This window comes from Puntigrus tetrazona, chromosome 11 (genome assembly GCF_018831695.1).
Source record: "Puntigrus tetrazona isolate hp1 chromosome 11, ASM1883169v1, whole genome shotgun sequence".
Taxonomy (NCBI): domain Eukaryota; kingdom Metazoa; phylum Chordata; class Actinopteri; order Cypriniformes; family Cyprinidae; genus Puntigrus; species Puntigrus tetrazona.
This window is the reverse complement of record NC_056709.1, coordinates 2,664,959-2,677,655: the sequence shown is the minus strand read 5'-3', so window position 1 is coordinate 2,677,655 and position 12,697 is coordinate 2,664,959. Positions and strand designations below refer to the sequence as shown.

Genomic DNA, 12,697 nt, shown 5'->3' with positions numbered 1-12,697 from the left:
TGAGAATACAATAAAACTACAGAGGGATACAATAAGCCGTTTTTTGAGCTGTGATGATTGTTTTGTGTTTCATACCAGTTTTATTGCCTGTATTTTGATAAAAAATAAGCTGTTTAATGGTCACCCCATGCGCATCCCTTTTTCCTTGGCATCAATAATAATAATAATAATTCAAAATGTCTAAATGTAATGTAATAGGTTTACACCAGGTCTTCTTCTTTTTAGAAATTATAATATTTGAACCGAATGATATTTTACAATATTACCGTTTTAACTAATCAAGTGCAGCCTTGATGATCATAAGACACTTCTTTAAAAAAAAATACAAATTCTGAACATGCATAATTCTGAAAATGCATAATTTGCCATATTAATGTTATATTAATCACATTTTAAAGTCAAATTTAAATCATATTGCGTTAATAACTAATAGCAAATGCATTGTGTATTAGCACGGTCTTATTTACACCTGCAGCGTCTCCCTGAAACACTGTGTTCATGTTCAGGCTGTTGTGTTGCCAGTAGTTCAGGCGTGCCATTGTTCAGTTCAGGTTCGCAACCGCCTCACGTCAAACAATTTAGCCCTTGTTTACTAGAGCACAACAAATCGGATCCTGAAGATTCTTAGGGATTAAACAGATTAGAAGTGGATAGCGTGTTTTTGTGGACAAAGGGTCTTGTGATTCAGGGTATAGTGTTACCTGTCCTTCTAATTAAGAAGCTATCGAGAAGCTGGATGAAGGGCGAGATGGAGACTTTCCATCAGTGGAAAAAAAAAACTCAGAGGACCCATTAAAGTGAAACCGAGCATGATAACCTCAAACCAGGCCCTGTGACCTCCTGTATCATCACGCCACTTCACTTTTAAACCATCTGCTTAAAATTCACAACACACACACAACACACACACACATTATTCTCTACTGTTTCACTTTAGACGTTTGTGAAATTCCACAACCGAGAAGTCTGGGTGCCTGGCCCTGCAGACACAGAGCTGGCAGCATCTAAATAGTACCGGGCTGAACTTGATAGTTTATTGTTAACTTGGTGCATGTAGATATATCAAATGTTTTTTTTTTTCTTTTGCATATGTGTATGTGCAAAAGCTTTTTAAATGAATGGTTTAAAGTGAATGAGTGAATTCAACCCAATTCAGGAAAACGTAACACAAAATGAAAGAACCATTAATATCTTTATTCATATGTAGCATGTGTACTTTATCACGTAAGTTCTCTGTTTATAACAATTAAAAAGGTCACGGCTAAAGCTAAAAAAAAAAAAAAAAAAATAGTAAGTAGCCAATATATTTGTTTTATGATTTTGACGGCAACAACATGAGAATTAAATTAACTTTAAAGAAAAACATTGATCATTGCATTATACAATGGCTAGAAAAGGCAGAAATGACATATTTCAATTTTTCTGTGTGCTTTGAAAACCCAAACGATGTAAAAGTGTTTTATTAGTGAACGTTTCATAAAGATACGACTTTGAACAAAATTCTATGCGACATACATTGGACCACAGTAACAGTCAGGCAGCCTTTCCTGTTGCATTGCTTTAACAAAGGCACTGGAGTAAGCACAAACCAGAAAATGTATGACGAGTCAAATTAAATGGTTAGCTTCATGTAAAAGTGCATCATTATTTTAGCCATCACTGTGGTGATGATCTATGTTTATTTTATTAACGCCTTTCTTTTTTTTTTACTAGGAGAAAATTTACAAATCTTTTTGCAAGGTGTTATACTGCACATCAAGGGTGATGAAAGCTGAAAATAATCGCAGTTCTTATATTTTCATTTAAAAGTGACAAGTGCTGATTGTTAAGTATAAGAGACGATGTTTAAAATTAGGCAATTAACAAATATTTGGCGGTTTAATAAAAAAGCAGTTTGCCTGTAATACTGATATTGTTTGTCTAATTGCCGCCGTATACGTGTTCTGCCTGTCATTTAGAGAGAAATAGCCTGTGTTTTCCGCTCTGAAACTAATCCCTGTACCTTGTTTGGACTTTTTCATCTAATGTGGCAGAACAAGAACATAGCTGTCCATCCGTGCATACACACAAACTCTTTTAAAAGTCAATCTTTAACCCATCAAGCCTCTCGCAGAGCCTCTTAAACATCAACCTCCTTCTAATATGAAGGCGCAGCAGAGGACCTTTCGGGTCTTGTCCTCATCTCTGGCCTCTCTGAAGCTCCCACAGAAAGAGATGAGTGCATTGTTGGTGTGAAAAAGGAAGTAGAGAAGCAGAGTTGTGTGGGTGGTGTTTAGGAGCTGCAGCAGCTCTCTGTTACTGGCTGTGCGCAGGTACACCTGGATCCAGTCTTTGTTTATGCCCCTACACCTCCTTCTCTCCAGAACTTGTAAACGATGTTCGTCTCAGGTTTTCCTTCACTTTTATGAATTCCGGAGCACTGCAGTTGCTGTCCTCCAATCGTGCTTGCTCTTTTTCCAGCTGCAGTACATAGAGTAACAGATATAAACATTATTTGGTGCATGTTTGGTTGCCGGTTTGCCAGTAAATATGATACGAGGACCTCCTAAATACATGAAATAACGAAAGAGGATATTGACCCTCATTAGTCTAGGTCCGTATCACACATTCTTTGATTGTATGTTTTCTACCTCCTCTAGTTTCTGTTGTCTCTTGAGAAGCTCCTGTTCCAATGGAGAGATTTTCCTCCTGGCCTCCTCCTCCTGCTTTCTTTGTTTTATCATCTGCTCTCTCTTCCTTTGCTCCAACACGCGTTGCAGTTCTGGCTTGTTCTCTACACCAACACCGCTTGAATATAAATGAACAAAATGGGGGGAAATAAATAAATAAACAAACATACAAAAAAACAACAACAAATGATAGAATTAGATTGGTATGGGATAATTAGACAGAATATAAGAGAATGAAAATGAAAAAAAATATATACATAAAACAAACAATAGATTAGAATAGAATAGAATAGAATAGAATAGAATAAAATAGAATAGAATAGATCACATCTTTATCTGAAACAGTCCGTCAATCATCCAGCAGGTGGCAGTATTGTCATGTTTAAGCAGTAATTGTAATACATATGCGTGTGTGTGTGTGTGTGTGCATGCATTTTTGTGACAAATGAGGACATAAAGTTGTATGATGACATGGGTATGACAAGGAACATAGGTATGACAAGGAAAATGTGACTTTTCAGGACATTACCCCATGTCTCCATTTTTTAAAAAGCTATAATGAAAGTTTAATGAAAATTTGAAGTAGCAGAACGTTTCCTGATAGATGTAGGGCATTAGCACCAACAGTCTGTAAAGTATAAAAACCATTACGTCTAGGGAGAGTATACCACAGATACCAGCATGTGTGTGTGTCTATTATAATATATTATAGTCTATAAAATTAGTACTCATTTCTTTTTTTTCATGTAATGCAGAATAGCCATTAGTTGTTCTCATCCCAATGTTACGACTTCCCATCTTAATCGTAGCTGAGGCACATCCTATTGATAATGGGCTCATTTTGACAGCCCACGACGTATTAATTGTGTGTTTGTTTGTCTAAGTGCAGCTTAACTGAATATATATGAGCCTTCCATCTATTACCAAAAGTGAATAAGCTCTCATTTTCTCAAGGTGCCAATCTCCTGCTAACACGAGTGATAATTATTAACTATACTGCCAGGATAGACATACGCGTACACACACACACAGAGAGACTGATAATTAAATTACGTGTGAGCTTGTTCTCTCCACAGGGAGGTGGCGCCACAGGTGCTGAGAGAAGGGAAAGGATGTGTGTGTGTGCGTTTGTTTGGAGTTCAGCACATGTGGGAGTTCCAATTAGTATCCTTTCTAATTTAGATGGTGTCCTTCAAACTGAAGAGACAGCCAGACAACGACAAATAAACACAAGGGGCAGTTAATGAAGATAACAAGAGAGACATCAGCCCCCAAACAGCTCCTGAGAGCCCTCATAATAATAGCATGCAGCTCTTTAGTCCTATCTCAGCTCTCGGCTATAAATAGCCGCTTGCTAAACCTTGTTCAGATCACTGGCATCGATCCATCCCTGAAATGATCTATTGTTGGTGTCTTTTTTCCTATCATGGCTAACAGTGACATCTGAGACGAATTTGTCTCTCCCCCTTTAGCATTTTCTTTTAGCATCACTTTCCTTGAGTGATGGCGTCGGTGTTTAGGGTAGCTCTTTTAGTAAAGAGTTCTGCAACATCACTGGCACATAAAAAGCTTATCTTGAAAAGGCTTGATAAAAGAGGTACTGTTCTGAGAGTGACCTATTTCCTCCGCCACCCTTGTGCCTACTGTGCCACCTTTGATGCCCACTGTTATATGTGCGCATGTGAGATCCGCATCTCTTTTTCTCTCTCTTAATGTCCTCTACAGATTGACTGTTTTCTGCAGGGTCTCTGAGCACCAAAGAGGCACAAGTGCCAACAGTGACTAAAAGATACCCGCTTAATGGCCGACACGGCACTGTGCCAGTAAGCTCTCCGAGGCTTAAAGTGTTTTGTAGTGGTACAGAGGGCACACACTAACGAATGAACCCACACAAACAGTGTCTTCTTCTCTGTAATGAAAGCCTCTAATAAATAGGTCCTCCACTTATGCTGTCTCTGACTACATTGGTTAGCATTAGCCTCGGCGCATGAGATAGCTGGAATAACTACGTACTGGGCAAAGTTAAGGATGTCTGGTTGAAAGTTAAGGATGTCTGGTTGAAAGTTAAGGATGTCTGGTTGGCAGCTCCATTCCTGCAGAGCCAAAAATGCAGGTTTATGGTTGAGGATATCAGGACTGTGTTTGTTTGAGGGGGACCACTCACCACATATATATAGTAGTTATAAGCAGTTGCAAACAATTTAGTTTAGCTACATTTCAATTAGTAAATGTAGTAAAAAGTAAAACGTCTAATTAACGCTTCTCATGTGGAGTGTATGTCCGTCTTTGTGGAAGCCGGCAGACGTCCGATGTCAGAAGGAAATATCACGGTATCTATGAATTTTCTGTTTCAGATATGACTATATATGCCCATCAGTTTACACTGCAATGGCACGTGCAATCTCGAGCCCAAGACTTTAATGTGCTGAATGGAAAAACCTTCAGTTTTTCCCATGCTCACATTGCAAGTATTTTGATTAGCACTGTGCAGTTGCTTGGTAGCAGTACACCACAATGCCACCCCCTACTTCTGTAATACCAGTAAATGTGGTAAAGGTGAACACACTCTCTCTGTCTGAGCCTAGGGGTCTAAAGCCCTCAGGAGTGGGCAACAGAAGCCCCTTTATCCTTAACCCTCCCTCAGTTGTTTTGTTTCCTAGACACTTTAAGAGGTTTTAAAATTTAAAGAACGTAAAGCTCAACCAATACAGAAGAATTAGAGATATAGTTTTCACATCCCGCTTGGATCTCGCCTTGGTGTTTTGACACAAGGGATATGAGCACTTATCTAAAGTGGCCAACAATACAGTTTTGCTGTTTATGCTGCAGATCATGTGAGACAGAACTCAAGTATGCTCTTGAGTGCATGTCCAGCAGTGAGATTTTAGACAGAAACAGGTCTGTAGTGTACAGTTATTAGAAAGTAACTAACTATACACTTACTATACACAATATGGATAAATACGGTAAATTGTGTTCTTTACACCAAAGAGTGAACTGTGGCAAAATTCAAATACACTTAAAGAAACATGCTAATTTAAAAAGGCTAATATTCAAAGCCCTGTACAGTTTAATTCACTCAGCCAGTCTCTTGGTCTGGCGGTAGCACTTTTAGCTGTAGCTTGGCATAGATCATTGAACTTGATTAGACCATCAGCATTATGCTTAACAAATTCTAATAAGATTTGATATAATTACTATTTAAAACTTGACTCTTCTGTAGTTACACGGTGCACTTGATTTTCCAGGCCATACCTTTTGTATCATAGTTGAAATTTCTGAATTCTGAAGTAGGAACTTTCCAGGTAAAACTAAATGATAACCCATGGCTCTGATTTGGTTAGGATTGAATTTCTGTTAACATAACCTCCCTTTAAAAAATTGTTCTTCTCTTTGAATGTGAGTGCTTTTTTCTATTGAACAGATGATTTACAGGGACTTGCATATGAGTGCAGATCAGTCTATTTTGGACTCACAACCAGATTGCAAAGCATGATCACAGAAGCCATCATGGGCAGCCTGCAACATTGCAAGATTGTTTATGTACTGTAAACTTGGGTATCCTCATACCGTTTATGGTTCATAAGCAGCTCCCGATGAAGCTCCTGGTGGCTTTTAGAGGCTTTCACTGGATTAATCAGCTTTTTAGGCTTGATGAGATCATCATCCGCTGTCATGTAATCAGGCTGAGGAGCATAACTGGCCAATGGGGGGATCTCACGATGAGGGTAACCGAACGGATCCTTCTCCGGGTTTCTCGGCTGATGAGGCTGTTCCCATTGGATATCTGCATATGCTGAGGCTGAGGACAGAGAGAAAACAATGTGAAAGGAAGGAAGTGGCTTTTTCCCTTTTGACTTCTTTTTTTACTGGGAGCAGAAAGGCAAAGAATGACGCAAAAGGAGAACATAATAAACAGCGGGAAGTGGGATGGTGCAGCACAAACAACCCACCTCAGAGTACCAGCATTTACACTTAAACTACTACATACAGTCTGTCGTTGCCAAGTTTAAATGATTCCATGTGAGCTGAAACAGGTTTCTGAAGGTCACAGGTGGACATGCAGAGTTTGTGATCTTCTGGGTTTTGGGTGGAAACACCATAACTCTATAATTCCTTCTGCTGAGTCAAGCTATTTTAATGATCTATTCATTCATTCATTCATTCATTCATTTTAGCGCTGTCAAATGATTAATTGTGATTAATCACATTCCAAAATAAAAGTTATACTTACATAATAAATGTTTGTGTGTATTTTGCGTATTTAATATGCTTATATAAACACACACATATATTTAAAAAATATGTACCAGCATGTTTCCTAAATATATTGTTTCTTAATATATGCATGCATTTGTGTATTTCTTTGTACATAAATATACATTTAACACACAGTACACACATATATATTATTTAAACAGAAACATTTATTTTGTATATGATTAATCACATTTAATCAATTTACAGCATTAATTAATTTACTGATTGCCCAGTAATTGTGAAATGAGACCTGACACATTTGTACTTCATCACCACTAAAGGACAAACTTGCGTCCGGATCCAGAATGCAAAGCAGTGGATCATGGGTAGAGGCACTCCCCTAAGGATAGGACAGATTAAAAGTGCAGTGATCTGTGCTACAGTGACAGCAGATCAGGTGTCATATGCATTGAAGCTTGCTTAGAACAATGCTATGCTTGGAGGAGGAACCAGAGACAGTCTCCACCATTCAATATTAAAAAAAAAAAAAAAAAAGCTGAGCTCAGTTCTTAGCACTTCTCAATCTGAGTGCATGAGAAGAGGACAGGGATGAAACGATGATGATGACAGGCAAGATGGTGACGGGAATTCATGCATGTGAAAGTATTTGTGACCCAGGGTTTAGTATCAGAGGTTAGCGAGTTCACAACACATTTCTGTGTTTCAATTAATGGTGGTGTGTGTGTGTGTGTACTGATATACACCAGGTCTTGATATTCACCAAGACCAAATGTTCCCATTGTATATATATATTTTACCTTTACCTTTCTTTACCTTATATATTTATTTAAAGACACAAGCTCATATAAACATAAAACCATAATATATATATAAACTATTACACCTGTAGTTACACCTGCATGAACCCATAAAACATGGAAATCACAGTTTACGTTTATGGTTGCTTACGTTCATGCTTAACAACCCAACCTAGCAATAGGCTGCTCAGCACAGTAACCCACAGTAAAAAAAAATCTATGCAGAAATACAACTGTACTCAACGTTGTAATTTTCCCTTTCCCTTGATATGGCTCTTTGAAGGAATGCTATATTCATACAGACCATGTTTATAAGGATAATGAATCCGTGCTCACTGGTTGGGCAGAGATTGTGTCGTAACAACTAGGTCAGACAGGAGAACTAAATATGAGCGATATTTGTAGACATCAAGTGTTTATTTCATGTTTGTGTGTCTCTTTCAGTAATGGCTAATGAATCTGTCTTGCTTTTAACTGAATAAGCTACGCGAGGCTGTAGCCAGCATGAATATTATGTGAAATACAAACCATTTTGTGTGCTATTTTGTGTTCAGAGCATACAGATAGACTACAGTATGAAATAAAAGCACTTATACGTACACATACACACAAGGCACAGTACGTTTTGTAATTCTACACAATCTGGCGCTCTGGAAGACTGTCCTTGATCTCATTGATTAGGGATCAGTAACATGGTGAAGAGCAGCAGAGGGTGGACTGTGTCTGCTCTGAAAGTGAATATCCTTCTATTATGGGCATAATGTATTTATCAACATCCCCCACAAACCCAGGAGTTACACAGACAGGGAAGTCGTGGGTTTCTGCCGATCAGATCTGAGCTCATTTCCAAGAATTGCAGATGATAAACAGCGATGTTAATTAGATTCGTTTGGTGTCTGTTTGTGAAGGGCTACAGCAGGTGTTTCCTTATATGCTCAGCATAACCGAGAGCAATTCAGTAAGCCTATAGATAGAAAGTATGTTAATATGCTTTGAGGGACAAGATGTTAAAGGGATAGTTCGCGATTGTGCGCAAAGAAAACAAACAAGAAAACAAAGATTTTACTCAACAATTTTTCGTCTCCGCATTACCCTATATTGCCATTTTTGAGAGTTTAACATACATAACAACATATCCATGTACATACTGTACCATGTACATATATGTCATTTTTGCCAGAATCGCTGAAGGGGGATGTGGAGATAATTATTAAGCAATTATTAATGCTTTTTTCTTTGCATACATAAAAATTTATATTGTAACTTTGTAAAAATTAAGGTTAAACCATGAATGTCACTTGTATTACTTTAACAATGTCCTTACTACGTTTCCGGATCTTAGTCATGTTAGGATCCTTGCTGTCTGTGGGAGTTTAAGAGAGCCCTCAAAATTGATCAAAATATCTTAACATTTGTTTAAAACTTTTCATTTTTTGGGTGAACTATCTTGATGAACCCTTAAAAAAAAGTACAGAACCACGCTTCAATGACGGTAACAGATGGTATTACGCATTAATATGCTATTTTGATATTTTCAAAATATATACAGCTTTCCTAAAAAGGAAGTGACACTAAAGTCTTATAAAATAAAAAATTAGGATTAATTTCACTTCTATATTTGTACACATCCAAAGAAGTGGCAAATAAATTATGCTCTCAGAATTTTTCTTTGATTTTTAATTGAATTATCTACGCACATGTTTAACCAAAGGTGAAAAAGCCCCATTTGGATTAGCCTATTTAAAATTTTAAAAGCAACAAACTTTAATTGTTTGAGTTAAAAGAAATTCTGACTTTTTAAATGTGTTTTATGGATCAAAATTAATATTAAAATGTGTTTCATGTAAATCAATCAATCAATTAATAACTGGACCTTTTTAAAAGGATGTTGACTTCATATTTGGTAGAACAGTTTAGATTCCTCTGCATCACTAAATTGTCCCAGTGACTACCAGGTATTCAGTATTAAAAAGACCATTTTTGTTTGGACAAAAAAATCCTCTGTTATATAAGAAGTTTGTTTCAAGAATGGATTGTATACAAACAGAATGCTGACAGTTGTCATGGCAATATCAGCATTCTCAGAGGATGCCCTGGGATCCCATTCTCCCATGGGTGTGTGTGTGTGGAGTGCAGTGCTATTTCCCATAATCCTCACTGAATGCTAGCCCTTGGCAAGCCATAAAATTTAGGCACAGCTCTCAGACAGGGAATTTGCATTATAAAGGTGCCCAGCAAGAAGCAGTCCAGCAGTCTTTATGGTCAATAACACAATATAACCTATTTCTGGATGAATAAATAAAAAGAGTTTAACATGCAGTTTTGTAACTTTGTCATTTTCTTTTTTACTGTGCTAGCTAGGTTTTTATTGATTTATGTATTGTCATGAGCATATTAGACGAATAGAATAAAATAGAATAAGATTACAAAAAGTTGAAAAAGTAAGTTTGATTTCAAGTAAAAGATGACTGAATATTATTTTTGGTGACCATCCCTTTAAGATTCATTTCACAAAGAAACTGCGTAATAGACTTCCAAGGTGTGTTGGTGAAAGGCGTGTTTGTTTAAAAGCTGGGCTTTCAGAGATGGATGATTTAAGATAACTGTTCAAATACGCAAAGCAGAGTTTATTGGTGTCGATCATGGTCAGACAGAAATGCATTGTGGACCTTGTGCTTTTTCGGCTAAAACAAACACACGGCAAGATACTGCTGGTAAAACATTACAAAAAACCCCAAACAAAACAAAACAATGTTTTTTTTTGAAAGATGATCCTGTTGGTCAATACGATTTAAGGATTGTTTTATCATACGCTACTGACGCCTAAAAATTGCTGCATCTTTATCATCAGTGCATAAAAAAACTGACAAATGTTCACTTTCTAATGGCTATCAAAGAGTTTTTGAGTTTGTTGCCTTACTTTACAGCAAAACACCCCGAGTAAAAAGTTGGGCACTACGCCCAGAGCAAGCATGGCTCCCTGTTTCTCACTGAACTGATTTGTTCAAGTGTCTTTTGTGTCATTCTTTTGCCTTTTTAGTTTGTCTTGTATTAGCTACAGCAACTTCTCAAAAGCATTATATACCTGTAATTACTACATTGTCGCTCAGTTATTACATTGTAATAATGCAGTATGCACTACTGGAAATGTATTCTATTATAAGAGTACAAATGTTCTTATCATTGGTATTCACTGCATAACACAGCATCATTATAACAGCATCCTGTAATCTCAGCCGCATCTCGGTTGATTCTTTCTTACCTGACTTAACAAGCACATCTCTGGGTCTGCTGGGCTGGCCCTCAGAAGGATAAAAACTGTGTTCAACTCTCTGGTCCATTCTGCTGTTTCCTGTGTTTGTGTGCATGTATGTGTGTGTTAGATCCTACATGTTTATGTGAGGGCCGTTTCTCCAGAATTTCTGCTGTTCTTCACCCACATGCCTCCTCTCTCACAGTGTAAACAGTCATGTGACCACTGGGCATCAAAGCCACACCCCTCCTGCTCCTCCCAACTTTATTTTTCACATACACACACACTCTCTCTCTCTCTCTCTCTCTCTCTCTCTCTCTCTCTCTCTTTCTTAGGAGTCTGATAGGATTAGCAGAGGGCTTAATCCCTCTTTTGCTCTTCTGCTAAACCTCACATTAACCATTAGATGACCAAGAAGCTTTCATCCTTCACATATTTGCGCAATTTAAAATAAATACATATACCAAGAATAATCTTATGATCACATGTTGTTCTACTTTAAAGATTACATATTGGATTCAATAAAACATCTCTAGACATGATCATCAGGTCAGGCTCAACTTGTTTATCCACAGAATTACTATTATTTTTTGTCTCTGGAAATAGGGCTTCTATGGGTATTTGTTGGTTATATAAGATAATAATGACACTATGACGTCAACAAAAGTGTATATAATTGAATGCAGAACTTCATATTAGTACTGTAACATTATTTAAAAGAAAATGGGGTGTATTAAAACCTGACATGTATTAAAACATTTTTTTTTTTTTCTTATTGCATATTTGAATCTTTTTAGGGTCAGTGACACATGACAAGTTATGATTATTTTATGTCAGGAAGCTGGAACAAGTTTTTTTGACCCATGACGACTCAAGAAACAAGGTCAAAGACATTTGCATGGAACAGAAGGAGCCGTGGCAACACTGCATTGTTCCTCTGCAGGGCTGTTGGGCTGCTTTCATTGTTCTCAAGGATGCGTAAGTGTAGACTTACCCACTCCATTCAGGTGCTTTCCGTTTTTCACACTCTGCTGCTTAATGTTGTATGCCTTCTGCTGTTCGAGAAAACGAGAGAGGGAAGAGAGAAAAAAGAGGCTTATCAGCTTACAAATATTCACATCAATCTCATCAATCACAGCATTACTGACTATCTGCCTGCTTGCACTCTTATCCAATTGATTTAGGATGTATTATGATAGTCTTCAGTGGTCATGAATGCTGGAAAGGTAGAGGCACATTAAATATGCTTCTGTCACTGTAACATGAAACCAGCTGTTCCATTTCTTGCTTTGCAAGGAGCAGCATTCTGTGCTCTATACCAGTGGTTTTGAAACCTGTCCTGCACATGTTGTATGTCTCCCTTATCAAACACACTTGATTCAACTATTCAGCTCATTAGCAGAGACTGAAAAACCTAAATTAGGTTTATGTGATAAGGCAGACAAAATCTGCGTGGGAGGGTTGCCTCCAGGACAGGTTTGAAAGGTCAGCAATTCAACTTCTTTGTTATATACTATATACTTTTTACATTTAAATTAACCACTTGGTACAATGTACTTTTCGTGTACATAAATGCATTACCATTACACTTATATTCTATTTTTTAAAATCATACATGCATGTAATTATATCTGTAATAATTTCAGTAATTACATTTATAATTACACTGTTGACCCATCCCTTAAAACGCACCCACCCTTAAACCTACCCATACCAATAAACCTGTACCAAAACTTAGCCATATTGTATTTGGCAAT

The 12,697-nt window shown here is 37.3% G+C and overlaps 1 protein-coding gene across 1 annotated transcript; it reads right to left on the bottom strand.

Moving 5' to 3' along the window:
- Nucleotides 1–1,173: 1,173 nt before the first annotated feature.
- si:ch211-236d3.4 (actin-associated protein FAM107A) lies at nucleotides 1,174–11,148 on the bottom strand. Its single transcript, XM_043252912.1, has 4 exons — nucleotides 10,950–11,148; nucleotides 6,240–6,471; nucleotides 2,631–2,787; nucleotides 1,174–2,460 (listed from the first exon to the last, which is right to left on the bottom strand). The coding sequence occupies exons 1-4, from the start codon at nucleotides 11,053–11,055 to the stop codon at nucleotides 2,344–2,346; spliced, it is 612 nt and encodes a 203-aa protein (XP_043108847.1). The 5' UTR covers nucleotides 11,056–11,148; the 3' UTR covers nucleotides 1,174–2,343.
- Between the last annotated feature and the right edge of the window lie 1,549 nt (nucleotides 11,149–12,697).

Coding starts and splice junctions, on each gene's coding strand:
- si:ch211-236d3.4 (XM_043252912.1), bottom strand. CDS start 11,055: ATGCACACAAACACAGGAAACAGCAGAATGGACCAGAGAGTTGAACAC. Junction 2,788..6,239: donor CTGCTTATGAACCATAAACG/GTATGAGGATAC, acceptor TTTATATTCAAG/CGGTGTTGGTGTAGAGAACA. Junction 2,461..2,630: donor GACAACAGAAACTAGAGGAG/GTAGAAAACATA, acceptor TATGTACTGCAG/CTGGAAAAAGAGCAAGCACG.